This window comes from Triturus cristatus, chromosome 6 (assembly GCF_964204655.1).
Source record: "Triturus cristatus chromosome 6, aTriCri1.1, whole genome shotgun sequence".
NCBI classification, from domain to species: Eukaryota; Metazoa; Chordata; class Amphibia; order Caudata; family Salamandridae; genus Triturus; species Triturus cristatus.
Genome location: NC_140589.1, coordinates 330,936,154 through 330,954,181, shown reverse-complemented (window position 1 = coordinate 330,954,181; position 18,028 = coordinate 330,936,154). Strand labels below are relative to the sequence as shown.

General features: G+C 46.1%; 1 protein-coding gene across 1 annotated transcript in view; it reads right to left on the bottom strand.

Annotated features, from left to right (window-relative positions):
* Positions 1–18,028, bottom strand: part of PDIA6 (protein disulfide isomerase family A member 6) — a 131,285-nt gene that overhangs the window by 85,160 nt on the left and 28,097 nt on the right. Inside the window, exon 4 of the mRNA XM_085610699.1 lies at positions 1,144–1,270. Within this exon, the coding sequence (XP_085466825.1) occupies positions 1,144–1,270 (127 nt within the window). The remainder of the gene's footprint in view (positions 1–1,143; positions 1,271–18,028) is intronic.

Sequence of the window (18,028 nt, the reverse complement as noted above, 5' to 3'; positions counted from 1 at the left end):
CCACTCGTAGGCAGAGATTGCAGACCGTAAGCTGGTCCTTCTGGGTGTACTTATGGTGGCAATTAAGGCAAAACTTGAATGGTGTTTTGTCCATTACCACATACAGGAATACCCCTGTACATGCATTTCCTGTACACCGTCAACGAAGCAGACTTTCCGCTTCTCTGCGCCCTCCGGCACCTCGGTTGAACGTACGGTACCTTGATACATCGTCTTTTTGATGTTTTACAAATATTTCCTGTAATTTTCTTCGACTCTTTTTGGAGCACCTTCCGTAAGGATCCAGACCCAATGGCAGAAAATAAGAATTCAAAGATGACGACCAAAGGTGGGAGATTCCAGAGGAAGCACGTCGACGTCACACACGGACACCAAATGGTGGTATGTCGAAACTCACCAGCAAGCAAAACAAAAAAAGAAAAACACAGTACAAATACAACAATTTAGGACCCAACCACTAGATGGTGGAATAATGCACAGTAAGTGAATCCAGAAAAGATTCACGTTGTAAAAACCTATTTGTGCTGCAGAAAAGGTACCTTTTAAATCTTGAAATTTCCGGGGCAAACATCCCTCATAACACTAGTCGTACAACAAATTGTAGAGAAAATGTTATGAACACAGAAAGTTCAGAACTGTGTTGAGGAGCACAGAAAAGAAAAAACATATCGATGTCAGTTCTGTGAAGTCACATCAAAAGTGGAAGTCAAGCCGGAACAAAGTCAACACATATTGGCACAGGGATTATTTCAAGTTTCAAGATACAATCTGGCTTAAGGGCAGTATTCAGGAATCTGCAGGTAGAAGTATCCATCAAAAATGAACTCACAGGACACGTGGTTATAAATCTGGTCTAATGAACATGTTCCCACCAAGCATATGGCTAGAATATAATATACACTGCAATCAAAACAGCAAGATATATAGCAATCAGCTATGCAGTATGTGATCCATGAACGTACTGCCATTGGAAAGAAGTCTGACAGCTCTAAGTTTAAACACGAACCCTCATACCCATGAGAAGCCCACACATAATTGAAATGAAGAAATCTAATTACACAATGCCAGCATAGGCCACAAAACTATTCCACACAACAGCAAAAAATAAAAAGAATCCATAAGTAAAAGCGGACATAAATTTACCTTGGTAATCCTCAGGCTTGTTCTTATTGGAACCAAATATCTTGATTGTGGGGAATCCTTTGACACCATACTGTCCACCAAGCGACTGATGTTTATCAGCATCCACTGCACCTATTTTTACTACACCCTAATATACAACATTTAATAGGACAAGTAAAAAGTTAGAATTGTTTTTAATGAATATTTTACACATCTCATTGTAATTAGCTTAATGTGTTCTCGTTCAAAAAATACACATATTTACATTATTAAAAAACCTAGCTAAATAATTATCAACCGACATACTCTACATGACTGTAGTTTTAAATATTTCAGAGAAAATGCATTAGCAACTAGAAGAGAATTGATTTTTACAGGCAGATCATTCCAAACTTGCATTCTAGCAACTTCCAGAGGGCCCCCACACTGAATCAGTAATCCTCGGCTCATGCAAGGTTACTTGCAGTTACTGAAAATAATTAAATATTTCAATATGCTGTAAGGGCTCACCTGACAATACACATGGATTAAGGTGTTCGTGTCAATGAGGTTTTAAAGGGATTTAAAAAGGTTACTTCCATTTGCATACAGTAGAATGTGGCCATTTCAATTGTAAATAGGCTGGGCAGATTAATTATATGCATGGAAGTACATTAAAGAAACTGCTATGCATACGGAAAAGGCTGATGAGAGGCATTACACAAGATCAGCAAAAGTACAGTACACAAAAAGGAAAGTTCATTAAGTAGGCGTTGTGGGTTTCTCTTGCAAGTCTTTATTTCTCAAAATCCTTTGTACAAATGTGGAAACAGCCAACAAGTTTCACTCTTCACAGGGGCTTCTACAGGGCAAGGATAAAGTAACGAAAATTTGCATGTCAATATAATGAATCCGGCACTCAATATGCTTGCAAAGCGTCCCTCTTGGTGGACGATGTCTCCAGAAATGAAGGCCTTGTGCCGGTAGCAAGTACCCTTGTAGCCTTTGTTCAATTATAATAAAGTTGCCGTCAAATGGCTGGAAAGCAACTCCTATGGCACTATTGAGCCTCCAGTGTGATCAGTAAACGTACTTCAGTCATCCGTGTTCCTGGCATGCCAGTGTTCAGCATATCGGGTAAGAGAATCTTAGCGAGACCCGTCATAACATCCTAGTAAAGCTGAGGCACTATAAACTTTCACAAATAAGGCCGCAGTGCTGCTCATCTTTCTGTTCAAAGATTCCAAGTGTTTGCTATCCTTGTCTGGAGGTACGGGGGAAGAGGCTGCCTCAGAATGTGTTTTCTTGGCTCCAGCGATAACGACAGAGTGTGGTGGAGGGTCGGACCGTAGAAATCAAAGGGTCTTGGTCCAGAGCCTTGTATTTCTTTAAAATTCTCGCTGGAGCAGTTTGAAGGGAGCTGGAGTGAGAAAAATATCCGTAACTGATTGGATAAGACCTGCGACCAGAGGCAGTAAGGGTCATGAGGAGGACCTATGATGTAAGGTCTCGAAAATAACCAAAGACGTTATAGAGGGAACTGGAATGTCAATATTCAGTTTGGCAGCCCCTCTCACCAATATCTCATTGAAGATATGGAGGTCGTCCACTGGAGATATTCTCACTGGTGGAGTATCAGCAAGAGTCGGTGAATAGTCTCTTTTTAAAGAATGTTTTGATGGAGAACACGTAGGGGATCTGTGTGGCCGATGGTCCGATGTAGGCCGCCGAGGTCGTTAAACCGGAGTAGTAGACCTTGGTCTGTCTCAATGTCGAACAGGAGTAGTAGAACTTTGTGCGTATGGCTGCTGGTGACGGAAAAGTGTATTGACTTCTATCGTCGCCGTGTTGACGGAGAAGTAGCATGCCTCGACATCAATCGTCGCCTGGTTGATGTCGATAGGAGGATGCCTGGACGTCGAACACCATTGAGTTGTCGTCAACAAAGGTGTGCGTCTTGAGGTCATGGTTGACGCTGACAGATGCAATGCTGTTCTCAATGACGAATGGCATCTACTTGCAGTCGACGGGGGACGTTGTGTCATGCTAAGCCTCGACGCAGAGCGGTGATTGTCTGCCAGAGTGAATGCCAAGTGAACCTGGCTCGCCCGATTTTAGAGTCACTCGGGGGAAACGAAAAGGATGTGTTTTAGCGCCCCTTTAATTTTCCATATACATCAATAATGTCTACCTATCTTTACAAAACGAAAGTGCTGACGCTCCTAAAGTTGGTAGACGTGTAACCCCAGTACTCCTGTATGCAGATGATGCAGTCCTATTGTCAAGTCTGCAAATGGTTTACAATGTTTAATAGAAAATTTCACGCAATTCATAACTGAAAGACTTGCAGTTGAATCTAAGTAAAACCTTTGTCATGACTTGTGGGAAAAGTAGATTGAAGAATAGGCAACTTCATGTGGGAGGTGGACAAATTGAAAGAATGCCATCTTTTATCTATCTGGGTATTCTCTTCAATAGGAATGGTACTTGGGGCGCACACATTGATCTATGCAAGTTAGAATTCCTGCAATCAAGTGAGGGTATTTTTAGATATTCTACAAAAATAGGTATTAAGCCGGAACGAGAAATTCTTACATTATATAGGATTAAGTGTATTACATGCACATGCTATGGAGCAGCCGTATGGGGGAGGACAAATACATCCTCGTTGCAAATCCAGGAAAATAAACTTTTAAAAGGGTCTTAGCTGTTCCAAATTCTACTGCCTCATATATAGTTGACGAAGAGCTGTGTATACCCTATATTAGTGATTTTATTAGCATGGCAGCCCTTACACTCTGGCATTGAATTTAGAACAATGAGGAGACCAAATTTCCCCAAGGATACTATAATGTACTGCCTCGCCTTCGATCACAGTAAAATAATTCCCTGGTTACAGGATATTATTAACCTCCTAAAAAACTGTAAGGTTGACTTTGATCCTCATGACCCAATGTCCATCCAGGATTACAGTAAAAGATTTCAAGATAAGGCTAGCAATTCTAGGGAATCTGCACGAGATGCAGAAGTAGGTTCAAAACAGAGTGTTAGATCTTTCTGTGATGGCCCGCTCTTTATGACATCCAACCACACCTCATTTCGGTAAGAAATTTACAGCATAGATTTTATTAGACAAGGTTAAGCATGGGCACCTTACACTATCAAATAGCCTTCCCCAGAATGGGAGAGTGGAGTCACAATCTCCCAAACTGTCCCTGTGATGGAAAGTCGTTACAGATTATGTTGCACTTTATCCTTTTTTTGTAGTTTTCATAATGACATTTGGAAATCTGTTTTAAGACCTCTATTTTTAGCCAATAAACTGTATTCTTATAAATATACTTTTAACTATATTTAAAGCCTGGAAAATGATAAAATCTGCAATACAGTTATTGCTTTTATACAAATGGCAATCAGGAGAAGAAAGGATAATTCCCATCTGGAAGCCTTGACATACGAAACATTAGTAAATACTCCCGAATGAAATTAGCTACTGCTTTGTACCTATGCACTTATCTCTTTAGTATTCTGTTTACAAAAGCATTGCGAACTTGAATTAAGGGAAATGTGTTTATATTTTTTATTCTGAGCATTAGTATGGTTCGAATTGTTTTTACAAGTGTATTTTATTATTGTTTATATATCAACTGTGATTGATATTGAAGTAGTAACATGCTTTGTTTCCATAAGTGTACTTTATTATTGTTTATATATTAACTGTAATTGATATTGGAGTAGTAATATGTACAGGAAACTAAAGATGGAGTGTCAATATGTAATGAACTGTCTTACAATGCTTAGTGATTAATAGCGATGTGATTTTTATGATTAGAATGCTTTTATGGTTGTATATCATTCACTTAATAAAGCTTGATTGATTGAACCTGGCTCGCTGTCAAGTGATGAAGCGGCAATGAAGCCATGTGGCATTTCTCCCAACGTCATGGACTTAGACGGCTTGCGTAGATGTGTCCTCATCGATGTAACTCTTTTAGGTTAGTCTCTAGATGGTCTTCGTTTTTTCGCCTACGGGGATGTTGCAGGCCAGTGGTATCCAGAAGACACCTTCGAAGTCGAGCCTGATGCTGATGGATTACAAATAGGTATTTTTTCACCTTTAGAAGAGGATCTTGTTCTCCTCTTCTCGCGCATGGTTGGAGTTCTGCCTCTGGGAACCTTGTGGATAGATGGATACCCTTATGTGGAAGGTGTCCCTCTTTCTGAAAGACTATGGATATGGATTTTTTCTCTGTCTTTCAAAGTCAGCCTAGAAAACTTCTGGCAATGGTGAGAAGACTCTGGCAGATGGGTAGCTGGTAGACCTAAAATGCAGACAGAATGAGGACCTGTAATGGCCTTATTTTTGCCATAGGCAGGGCACCTGATAAAAAGTGGAGGCACTTTTTGACAAGACAAAATGTTTATTCCTGTCAGAAAAAAAGTTGTTACTCACTGTAAATGAGAAAAGACGTCAAGTGAGGGGGAAAAAAAAAGTAGTTTTCTGAAGATCTTTTTTGACAAAAAGTCAAAACCTGAGGGAATTCTGTACTCCAGGGTCCCGATTGAAGGAGCCAGAAAAAAGAACTGACCTGATTTTTTTGTATTGCCAAAATATGCATAACTTGTGCTATCTTGTATACCAAGTCGAACTTTGTTCCCCCGTTTGTTGAGGTAAACATACATGCAGTGTTGTTGGTTTGTATGTGCACTACATTCCTGTTACATGCGTGTGAAAGGCGTTTAGTTTCAGAAACGCTGTCTTCAGAGACTGACTTCTGTCTCACAAACATCCTTTTTTCCTCTGGATTGCTTCATCCATATAGACTCTGTATTGCAAATTGCCTCATCTGGGCATCTTGTGGCTCCCTGTTGGCAGCGATAGCCAATAATTAATTGCTGACACATTGTGTATCAATTACGTCGACATAGAACTTATCAGAACTCTTGTCACTGGGAATCCTTGCATCTACTTAGTGAGGGACCGGCCATACAATCCCCTTTGGCATTCTTTTCAGGCATCAATTGATATGTCCTGATGATGATCCCATTATCTTGTTCGGGATCAAAACGTCATCGACTTCAGCACCTTGACACACCTACATTTTTGCTAATGAGATGTGCTATGGTGCTAATATGCATGTTCTTTGGCCTAATCACTAAATTGTATCTAAGCCAATATGAGCAATGCCTGAGTTTGTTACCTAATTTTTTTTTGTTGGAAACTGTCCCACTTGTATGTCTTTTTTGTATTTTTTAAAATGAATCATAACATCCATCTAGAAATATGAAAATAGACGTCATTGTATTTCTGTAACTGATAGAGACATCTAGCTGCAGATTCCTGATCTTCGAACTTTCAGGCGTCAGACTGGATCTGGAAGATTTTTGATAGCAGTACTCCTGCAACGCCAGTAGATGGCATTGGTCTACTCAAAAGGACGCTGTCGGCGTCATGTTAGTCATCATCGTGATGTCCACGTCATCAATATAACCACCACTCCAGCATGCGGATGTCAGTTATTTTATTTCCACGCCAGCCAGCGCAGATCTGTCTTAAAGAGCTTACCCACTGTCCTTTTTTTTACAGACTTTTTGTCAACTCCTTTTGGTGTGCTAGGAATGCCTAGCAAGAAGACCTTGGGGTTCAAGCAGTGCGGTGCCGGTTACCATGCCATGTTGGTCAAGGACCACCACTTAAAGTGTCTCTGGTGCATGACCATGACACAAAGACGTGCTCTGATTGCCGAGCCATGGCGGCGAAAGCTTTGAGGGAACAGTCCCTAAAGCTGCTCACGGCCCTGTGCCACAGGGGTTGCCTCGTCGATCTAGTTCTCAATCCTGCTCTCGGTCGAAAGGAAGGTCCGAGCACCGCTCCCGTGGATCGAAGTCATCGAGGTCAGGTAAGAGGCACCACAAAAAGCACAAGTCGTCGAAGCACGCTTCAACTTCGCCCCGTCCGTCCTGTGACGAGAAGGAGGATACTTTGCATTTAAGGCCCCACTCTGCGGAGTGGGTGCCTGGGTCAGCTCCGAGTTTCCCTCCCTTTCAGGGGCTGGGAGCAACCGTCATACAACTTAAGGAATCTTATGATGCCATGTGTGCCATATTTGGGCGGCTTGGCCCCGCCGGTGCTCCTTTGTGCCCCGCAGGCGCAGATGAAGGAGTCCCAGTGGGTTCCGCACCTTCTGCTCTGGCCCTGGCCTCCTACTGGACCGGTTCTCGGGTCCGGACCGGCATATGGTCATCCCTCAATAACTTTCCCCGGTGCGGAGGTTCTCGGTGGTGCCTCCCCAATCGTCATTCCACACAACATGGAGGCGCTCGGGCGTCCATGAACGGAGCCGTACAGCTCTATGCCATTCAACTTGCCCTATTCTGAAGGGTTAGTAATGGATGAGGAGGATTCTGAGGGGGAGCAGGATCCCTTAGAAATCCTGCAACTTCAGGATATAGACTGGTATAAGGAACGGGGTCATGCTAGTGGCCTGGAAACCTTCCCAGATCCTGGCATGCTTTCTCTCCTATACCTGGCTACAGAGGAGAAGGCATCATTTGCAATGGTGGTGCCTTGGTCTGCGGGGGTCTTGGGCCTGCAGCTTCCTACGATGGCAGTCAAGACTGACAGAGAGCCTGCAGCCTGATGTCGCCACCTCGGAACCCTTACTGCCTTTCAAAGAGGTCTTGACGGATGTTCTTATGGGCACCTGGTCCATGCCCAGTACAGGGGCTCCTGTGAACAAAAGGATTATCCGCCACCATCACCCTTCACCGGCAGACCCAGCTTTACTCACTGCCCACCCCACCCCACAAAGCTTGGTGGTCCAAGCTTCCACGCTGTGGCACCTTCCCTTCCACACCTCCAGACAAGGAATTCAAAAGACAGTAAAGCTTTGACAAGAACATTTCCTCTTCTGCTAGTCAAGTGAACACTGCATGCCTTTCGGGCTGTTATTCCCATTCGATATGGGATACGGTTGCACAGGTGTTGCCCAGAGTCTAAAAGTAATACTGGATTCTGCTCTCCTAGGTAATTTCAGACAGGAGAGATGCAGCGAAGTTAGCCATCTTTTGTGGCTAGGACAAAACAGACTCGCTAGGTAGAGTGATTTCCTCGACAGTGGCCACACGACACCACGTCTGGCTGAGGACGTCTGGTTTTTCAGGGGATGTCCAAGCTAATCTTATGCCCTTTGATGGTTCCATTCTCTTCGGAGACAAAGCAAATGCAGCACTTGAACGTTTTAACGGCTCCTGGGCCAAGTCCTTAGGCCTCACCACAACATCCCGGCCTGTGTCTGCTTTTCGTTCCTTTCGTGGCTATGGCTATGGAAAGGGCTTTCAACTGCACCAACCGTACTCCAGCCAGAGAGCCCCACAAGTTCAGCAACCTCAAGTCAAGCCAAGCCACAATCCCCCCCCCCCCTGCAACCCCCCCCCCCCCCATCAGTTGGTGCCAGGATACAACATCACCTCCACCACTGGCGGGACATCACCTCGGACAGGTGGGTGTTGCAAATTGTCCGGCGGGACTACCCCTCGATCTATGCCTCTAGAGTACAATCGGCTGATGGAGGATTATCTCATCCTACTCCTACTCCTACTCCGCAAGGAAGTCAAGACTCTCTTAGCCACAGGAGCTATAGGTTCCTGGGCCAGAAATAGGCTGTGGTTGTTATTCCGGCTATTTTCTGGTTCCAAAGAAGGATGGAGGCCTTTGTCCTACTCTCCACCTAAGGACCCTCAAATACTTACTCAAGAAGGAGAAATTCAAGATGCTCACCCTTGCTCAGGTCCTGTCTGCCTTGGATCCGGGCAACTGGATGGTAGGCGTTAGACTTGCAGGACGCCTATCATCCATATTCCCCTTTCTGCCTGCCCATCGTCGTGAACTGAGGTTTAAGGTGGGCCACAAGCACTTTGTTTGCCATGCTCTCCTTTGGCCTCACCAGTGCCCCTCTGGTCTTCCCAAAGGTGATGGTGGTGGTTGAAGCCCATCTGCGAAGATCAGGAGTTGCTGAAGGCGGGCTCGTCCCAAGAGTGGTCTCCCACCTCGAGACTACGGCGAACCACCTGCACTCGTTGGGGTTCACTAGCAACGTGCCAAAGTCACACCCGGCTCCCTCTCAGACACTCCTCTTCTTTGGAGCAATTCTGGACACTGCAGTTTTGGGCTTATCCTCCTGAGCGGCAAGTTCAGGCTATGAAACCGATGTTTCAGTCTCTATCCTGGATTTCGGTGAGAATGACATGGAGGGGGTTGGGCCTCATGGCCTACTGCTTATGGACCATGCCAGATAGCACATGCGGGCTCTACAGTGGGATCTGAAGTTCCAATGGGCACAGCATTGGGGAAATCTCGCCAACCTGTTTCAGATATCGGAGGATACTGCAAAATACCTGCAGTGGTGGCTAACAAACCACGATTGAGTCAGAATCAGACCCCTCTCCCAGTGCTTAATTTGTAAAATATGAAGTGCAGGTGCTCAAATTATTTTTAGGAGACCACACCCACTTCTCTAGGCTCCACCCACTTACTCTAGTTGCGCCAACCACCTCCTCAACTGACACTGCCGACTACTTGGGAGGTAATTTTCTTCTCTGGATTATGGCCTGGGAGGCCCAGGCTACTCACTTCACCTTTACTCTCCATCTCCTCTTCACCCTTTTTGTTTTGCAGATTATTAGAACGGTTTACATGAGCACCAGTTACGTTACACTAGGACACATTCATTTGCTTGATAGGCATGGGCGGATGACGTGATTTGCCCAGAATCACAGGATGTTGAGCAGACCCAGAGACTCGAGGCTGGACCTGGTTCCCACATTCCAAAGTGGGCAGATGTGACAATTATGCCACATCCTCTTCCATTGACATGTAATCAGCAATGCTCCTTCCTGTCCCCCAGCACTACCACAGTGTACGTTACAACGCATTCTCAGTTTTGGCCTCACGCTCTTCCCAGCTTCTGACTGGACGTCCCAGAGCCCTTCTCAGGTGCACTCATCTCTCTTCATCATATAAGAAGCGACTGAAATCCCCGGGCAGGACTATTCTGCAATTACCACACTGGACAGTGTTGTTAGGCCATAACAACGGCACACACCCTAGACAACAAATACCATACAATGTATCGGAACTGCACAACAAAAACAGAAGCGGATGAAAAATGCCTCTCGGCCACTATTAGGCATAGACGGGACACTGGCCCTTTCTAGCGTCCAGTTAATTAGAGATGCACTTGTGCAAATACCATGTCAAAAACAAAATGTTACTTACCACTTGACAGGTTTCATTTTGTAATTTTTTGTGTGTTTCCTATCATAACATTAATTGCTGTTTTTGAGTGCGAATTTTAGGGCAGTCACGCATTGTAATCCTAAGGCAAATCGATGCAAAAATGCACAGCCAACTTTTTAGGGTCATTAAAGATATTTTTGCTGCATGAGCTTCTGCAGATGTTAAGCTTTTAAACATTTCTACTGACATGATTAACCTCCAGAAAGAATCTGTACCGCCTGACCTTGTCTGAAAAGTTGAAGTGGTTTCTCAAGGCAGACTCTTAAATTTAGATGACACGTGCAGATGTCAGCTAGCAGTGTCAAAGGGCAGCAGTGGAGCAAAGGGCTCCGTTACCTGTTCAGGTCTAATATTTAAACTGTGTTAAACAATTAAGTAAATAAAACATATACACAAGCAGCCTTGTAGGGTGGTGAGGACACAGAGAGGAAAATTCAACTAGGAAGCCAGACATGCTCTGCAATAAGTATCGCCCAGGAGTTATCAGCCCATTCCAACACCTCACAGATCTTGCATACATTCTGACATTTTCCTAAGCTACCCAAGATGTTCTGTGTTTGTCTCATACCAAACCGATCTGTTGTTTTTAATCCCCACTACTCCCTGGCTGTCTACTCTATGAACTTGTTCAGCATGTCTGGCTGGCAACATAGTTTAAACACCTAAAGATGAAAAAGGCGGTGCTATTGTCCAGTGCCCACAATAATTAGGAAATATCACCTCAAACAAGAGACGTGGAGCGGGAAAGTATCAACCACGCTGCCATGGTAAGGGACAAACCCTCATGGGTCAGCTGAGTCAAGGGGTGTAACGTTGCCTTCTTTAGGCTTTAAAAGAAGGATGCCCTCTATTCTCCCAGGCCTATGCACAGTGCCCTTTACAGCATACATAGTGTGAGCAGCTATTGTCACATTCCGGCATTGCCTTTCTTACTCATCGGTGTTCCATCCTTTAAGAGTTCAGATGCAGACCATTGGTAACATGTCGACGCTGACAAGGTTTAAATGACCAACAAAAATCATCCTTAAAATCATACCATTTATAGGAGACTTCACCATTTTGGTATTGTACAATCTGCTTAAAAATTGGTTCAAAATCTTGGTCTTACGGATAAGTTAAGAAAATCTATGTAAAAATCAGTTTGAATAACCAATTGCTCCTGCTTCATAGTGTAGACATGCTCTGCTTCCTGTCACCTTGCCGTGCCCTCCCTGCCCTGAAACCTCAGCACTCACCATCAGTAGCAGCCCTCAATGCCCTCCAGCGTGAAGCTGATTCTAGTACGGATCACTTGTACCTGTTTTCCAGGGTTATATGGTTTTTCAGCTGTTCCTTATAAAACCCTCATTCACGTTTAGGTGGTTCGTATGGCAGTATATCTTGATTCTCCGCCTACATAGCGTGACAGCATCATCATTGGGTTTTGTTTTATGCATCCTCCACCCGGAGGAAACCACTGGATATTTGCAGTAGTGATCAGAAATAAAAAAATAATAAAAAATATGATAAGGTGCTCGTGTTGAGTGAAAATTTTTTTTAAAAAGGGGAAGTTATTTCCTCATGCTACCTAGACCGTATTTTTATTGTTGTCTGGTGCAAGGGAAAATAATAAAAAGGGAGGAAGTTGTGCAGAACGGGCGTGTAATGTGTCCACTGCACAATCAGTCCAAGTAGTGGGTCGACATGTTTCAGCCCTTTATTCGCCCCGTAGGGTCGAGTGGGCTTTCATCAGGACCTTAAGAGTGTTAAAGGGTGGTGATACACGGGAGTAATACCCAATATCGAAATAGGGGGGAGTTCAAATATGAATTTGTTGAGCTCCGGAACAAAGGTTATTACCTTCAGGGGCTTCAATTTGAAACCTTCAATAATGAGGTACGGACGCGATTTAGCGAATTTTCGCTGTGTGCACGACTTGTGCTGAAGCGGTCTTCCTGGAACAGGAATGTATGTTGCCTTAGTCAGGAGCATAGGAAGGCACTGCTTTCCTGTGTGCTCTCGGGCAGTCCCTCCCCAGTGAGGCGGAATGTGCCTCATAATATGTTGAAGACCCGTGTGAACTTAAGTGAGTCAATATTGAGTGTAGACCCGGCCCTGAGAAATAAGTGCCGGTGCTAAGAACCGGGAAAGCACTGGCATAAATTAAGCACTGCCCTCTCCCTTCCCCACCCAGATCTCACAGCAGTGACAGATGCACTTCTTCTGGGATGGGGCGGCTATCTGGGAGAGGTGGAGATCAGAGGACTCTGGTCTCCGGCAGAAGCCAGGCTCCATATCAATCTGTTGGGAGCTTTAGGCAATCTATTTGACACTGAAAGCCTTTTTACCATCCATCAAGGGAAGGAAGACTTGTTCAGGTGTTCACGGACAACACTACCACCATGTGGTACTGCAATAAAAAGGGCAATGTGGGGTCGTGGACCCTGTCAAGAGGCCCTGCGTCTCTGGACTTGGCTGGAACAGGGAATTCCCCAAACACCAGAGTGGACAAACTGGTCATTGAAACCCCGGAGCCTCTATTATGGACTGACCATTTCCTGTTGGAATTCACTATTCCTACTGTCCTTAGAAAGAAACTACACTCGGACAACAACCAAGTATCTTGTAGGCCTTGGCGTAAAGTAACGTCGCCACTGTTCCAAGTTAAGTTCTGTCCTTATCCCCCAAATCCCGAGGCGAGTGTTAATGACGATGCTGTGCAACTAAATAACGCAATTCTAACTACACTGGATCTCATTGCCCCGATACAGATCATCAGGTCCAAGAACCGAACCTCCTTCTGGTTCACTGACCATTTAAAAGCCTCCAAAAAATGGTGTCGCGCCGCAGAAAAACTGTGGCGGAAAACGCTCAGTAGATCGTGAAAGTTATCAAAAACGTCACCATAGTTACATACGCGAAATTAAACGAGCAAAAAAAACTCACCTGGTAAGTCGGATAACTAATGCAGAAAATTCCTCCAGGGAACTATACCACATCTTTAAAGAATTTACCACTGCCGTTGATGAACATACTGGTCCCGTCTCTCAAAACTGGGTAGATTCGTTATCAGAATTCTTCGAGGAAAAAATGACGAAGATTCACAATACTTTCCCCACCACTCCCGTACATGGGTTAACTGAATCCCTGTGCCCTTTACTTGACCAATGTAACCTCCTGACCGATTTTACGGGGTGTGACCCTAAATCCGTCACCATGGTCATGAACAAAATAAAATCTGGCTCCCCCGCGGACCCTTTCCCTTCAAAACATTTTCCAATGATGGCTCCCACAGTCCTACCAGGACTGGTCAGTCTATTTAACAAATCCTTGGCTGAATCTGAGTTTCCTTTATGTTGGAAGACCGCCAGAATCAGACCAATCCTGAAGAAGCCTTCGGTAGATCCAGAGATACTTTTGAACTACCGGCCAATCTCTCTTTTACCCTATTTCGGAAAAATATTGGAGTCCTTGGTTAATAAACAGTTGGTGTGCCACCTCGAAAGCCACGGACTCTTGGATCCATCGCAATCGGGTTTCCGAGCAGCTCAAAGCACTGAGACCGCCCTGGTAGAGGTTACCGACAACATCAGATTAGCTTTGGACAAACATCAGTCAGTGATCCTCGCACTGCTTGACCGGTCGGCTGCCTTCGACACCATCTCCCATCGTATCCTCGAACGACGTCTCTGGGAGATTGGTGTCAGGGGGATGGCCTTGAAATGGCTCATCAGTTACTTGAAGGACCGCAAAACTATTGTCCAGATGGGTAACATCACCTCTAATGAACGAACTGTAACTATGGGTGTGCCCCAGGGCTCTATTTTGAGCCCTACTCTTTTTAATATTTACATGGCCCCCCTAGCTGCTGTGATCAGAACCTATGGCTTCGACGTTCTGTCCTATGCAGATACTCAGATCCTGGTCACGCTGGGCCCCGATTCCAACGATACTAAAAAGCGTTTTAAAGACTGTTTGACCCATGAGGACAAATTGATGACATCGAATCATCTTCAGTTAAATGGGACCAAGTCTGAGATCATGCTTTTTGGTAAAGCGTCCAACCTCTGGACGCAGGACTGGTGGCCATCCAGGCTTGGCCCATGCCCTCCCCACAAGAACTTAGTCCGGAACCTAGGAGTCCACTTGGACAATTGTTTGTCCATGAGGGGGCATGTGAATCATATTATTGGTACCTGCTTCGGTGTTATGCGGAGCCTTCGGAAAGTTTTCAAATGCTCCCCCTCGAGGCCCAGACCACAACTGTTTCCGTAAAAGACTGAAGACCTGTCTGTTTGGATAAGAGCCGTGGGTCCCTTTTCTATCTGCTCTCAGCAGTCTGCAAGCGCCATGAGACTCGTAAGAGTGATATGTGCGCGATATAAATACCCATGACTTGACTTGACTTGACAAACTCAGCTAACTGTGTCGAGTGGCGCCTCCATCTGGAGGTGGTGCAAAGACTTTCAACGGTGGGGTAAGCCTTGGTTAGATCTGTTCGCCTCCTAAGAGAACACGCAATGTCAGCGCTGTGCGTGTTGGAGTTTCTAAGGTGGCTCTCTCTCGGGGGCGCTTTTCGTCATGAGTGGAGCTCAAGCCTCCTGTACACCTTTCCGCCCATACCACTCCTGCCCAGAGTGCTCAAGAAAATCAGGAGCGACCGGGCACAAGTCATTCTTGTGGTTCCGGACTAGGCATGGAGACTCTTGGATTCAGAGTTTCCGGCAATGAGCATTGATCCTCCGATTGGGCTACCCCTTAGTGAGGATCTTCTGTCGCAGCTGCAGGGGAAGGGGAAGGTTCTCCATCCAAACTGCTCCACTCTCCACCTCCTTGCGTGGAGATTAAGCGGCGACAGTGGACAGCTTTTAACCTTCGTCTTCGAAGTCTGAGAATTTATCCTGGCAGCCAGGAGTCCCTCCACGAAGACGGTATTCGCTTGCCAATGGAAAAAGTTTTGTAAATATTGTACAGAAAGGTCTATTGACTCCTTGTCAGAAGCACTCCTGTTTATGCTTTCAGTGGTCCAGCAGGGATCGGCTCTGAGCACTTTGAAGGGCTACCTTTCGGCCCCATCTGCTTTTCTTCGGCTGCCAGATCAGCCTTCACTTTTTAAATCTCCTCTTGTGCAGAGATTTGTGAAGGGGTTAACCCATTTGTTTTCCCTTTTTACTATGCCACAGTGGGACTTTATTTTGGTCAATACCTTTTTAATGTGCGCACCGCTTGAGCCATTGCACAACTGTCCTCTACGGCTACTCACTCACTCGCATTTTTGATGTCAATTACCTCTGCCAGGAGGGTGAGCGAACTGCAGGCCGGTCATCAGAGCCTCCTTACCCGACCGTCTTTCCAAACAAAGTAGTACTCCGGTCTAGGGCACCTTTTCTGCCTAAGGTGGTAACATACTTCCATCTGGGGCAGTCTGTTACTCTGCCCACTTTCTATGCACCATCCCATCCTTTTAAGGAAGAGAAGTGTCTCCACCATCTGGACCCAAAAAGATTGTTTTTGTTCTACCTTGATCGCACCAAAGAGTTCCGGGTGGATGACCAACTCTTTATAGGGTACGTGGGTGCTGTTCAGAAGGGGACCATATCACACTGGGTTATACTCTGTATTAAAAGATGTTACGCCTTAGTAAAGAAACATCCTCCTGAAGGCCTTAGGGCCCATTCCACCAGGGTGAAGGCCACCACCACTGCCCTCCAGCGTGGTGCTCCAATTACTGATAACTACAAAGCAGCTATGTGGGCGTCTTTGCACACTTTCGCCAGACACTGTTGCCTGGATTCTAATGTTCACAGGGAGGGCCTTTTTGGCCGCTCGGTCTTGCAGGATTTTCTGTTCTAAAGCTTTTCTACAGTCCCACCTTCTGGGTAGGGACTGCTTGGAATGGACAAGTTACTTACCTTCAGGAATGCCTTCTCTGGTAGAGACATAGTCTAGCTGCAGATTCCTTACAGACCCACCCATCCTCCCGGCACTGCTGAATTGTTTATAGTGTCAGGGCTGTTGCCCCTTCAGGACCCTAGTTCTCTTAAACACACCATGGTCAGTCACTTCATGGCTCCTCACTTCTATCAATCAATCAGGGATTTGTGAAGCGCGCTACCCACCCCTGAGGGGGGGTGTTCGTGTAGCTCCGTCTCATCCAAAGAGCCAGGTCTGGAGGCTCTTTCTGAATGCTTGAAGAGTGAGGGATCGTCTGATGCGGAGGGGGAAGTTTGTTCCAGGTCTTGGCCGCGATGTAGGAGAAGGCTCTTCCTCCCGTTCTGGCTCTGCGGATGCGTGGAATTTCAGCCTGGGCAAGGTCAGCGGAGCGTAAGTTTCTCTTGGGTGCGTAGAAGGCGATTCTAACGTTGAGGTATTTGGGTCCTGTGCTGTGGAGGGATTTGTAGGTGTAAGTGAGCAGCTTGAAGGTCACTCTTTTCGACGGGGAGTCGATGGAGGTCTTGCAGGTGATGTGGTGTTGTCGTGGGATGCAGAGGACGAGTCTGGCTGCAGTGTTCTGGATGGTCTGGAGTTTGCGGAGTAGAGATTAGCTGATCCCGGCGTTGATGACGTTCTCGTAGTCCAGTCTGCTGTTTACGAGTGCATGGGTGACTGGTTAAATGGGGGGGGGGTCTTGGGGAGGGTATTGAAGCACATGGAAGAAACGGTGTTGATCTGTTGGTTCATGGTGAGGAAGGAGTCAAGTTTGATGCAGAGGTTGCGAGCATAGTCCGTGGGTGTGTGAGGTTTGCCAAGGGCGGCGGGCCACCAGGTGTTGTCCCAGGCGGAGGGGGTGGATCCGAGGACTTCCGTTTTCTCTGAGTTGAGCTTCAGGCAGCAGCTACTCATCCAGGATGCGATGTCTTTCATTCCTTCGTGGAAGCTGTGCCTGGTGATGTCGGGCTCCTTGCTGATGGAGAGGATAAGTTGGGTGTCGTCTGCGTAGGATACTATGCTGAGTCAGTGTTTTCCGACGATGGTGGTGAGGGGTGCCATGTAGATGTTGAAGAGCGTGGGGCTGAGCGAGGATCTTTGGGGTACTCCGCAGCTGATCCCTGTGAATTCGGAGAGGAGGGGTGGGAGTCTGATTCTTTGGCCCGTGAGGAAGGAGCGGATCCAGTCTAGGGCAATTCCCTGTATGCCGGCATCGTGGAGCCTGGCGGTAAGTGTGCGGTGGGAGACGGTGTAGAAGACTGCTGAGAGTTCTAGTAGGGTGAGGGCCGCCGTGTGGTCCTGTTCGAGGATAGTGCGAATGTCTGTGGCAGCTTGGAGGGCAGTCTTTGTGCTGTGATTGCTGCGGGATCAGGATTGGGTGGTGCGGAGGATAGAGCTAGATTCTGGGAAGTTCGTGAGCTGGATGGTGACTATCTTCTCGGTGACTTTGGCTGCGAATGGGAGGAGAGAGATAGGTCTGTAGTTCTTGAGGTCCGTCGGGTCTGAGGAGGGCTTCTTGAGGAGGGGCTTGACTTCTGCAGGTTTCCAGTCATAGGGGAATGTGCTGGTTTCGAAGGTGAAGTTGATAGTATGTCATAGTCGGGTGCAATGGCGGCTCTGTGGAAGATGTGCGGTGGGAAAGGGTCGGTGGGAACTCCTGAATGTATACTCCTCATGGTCTTAGCAGTGTGTTCTGTGGTGACAGGGGTCCAGGCGGTGATG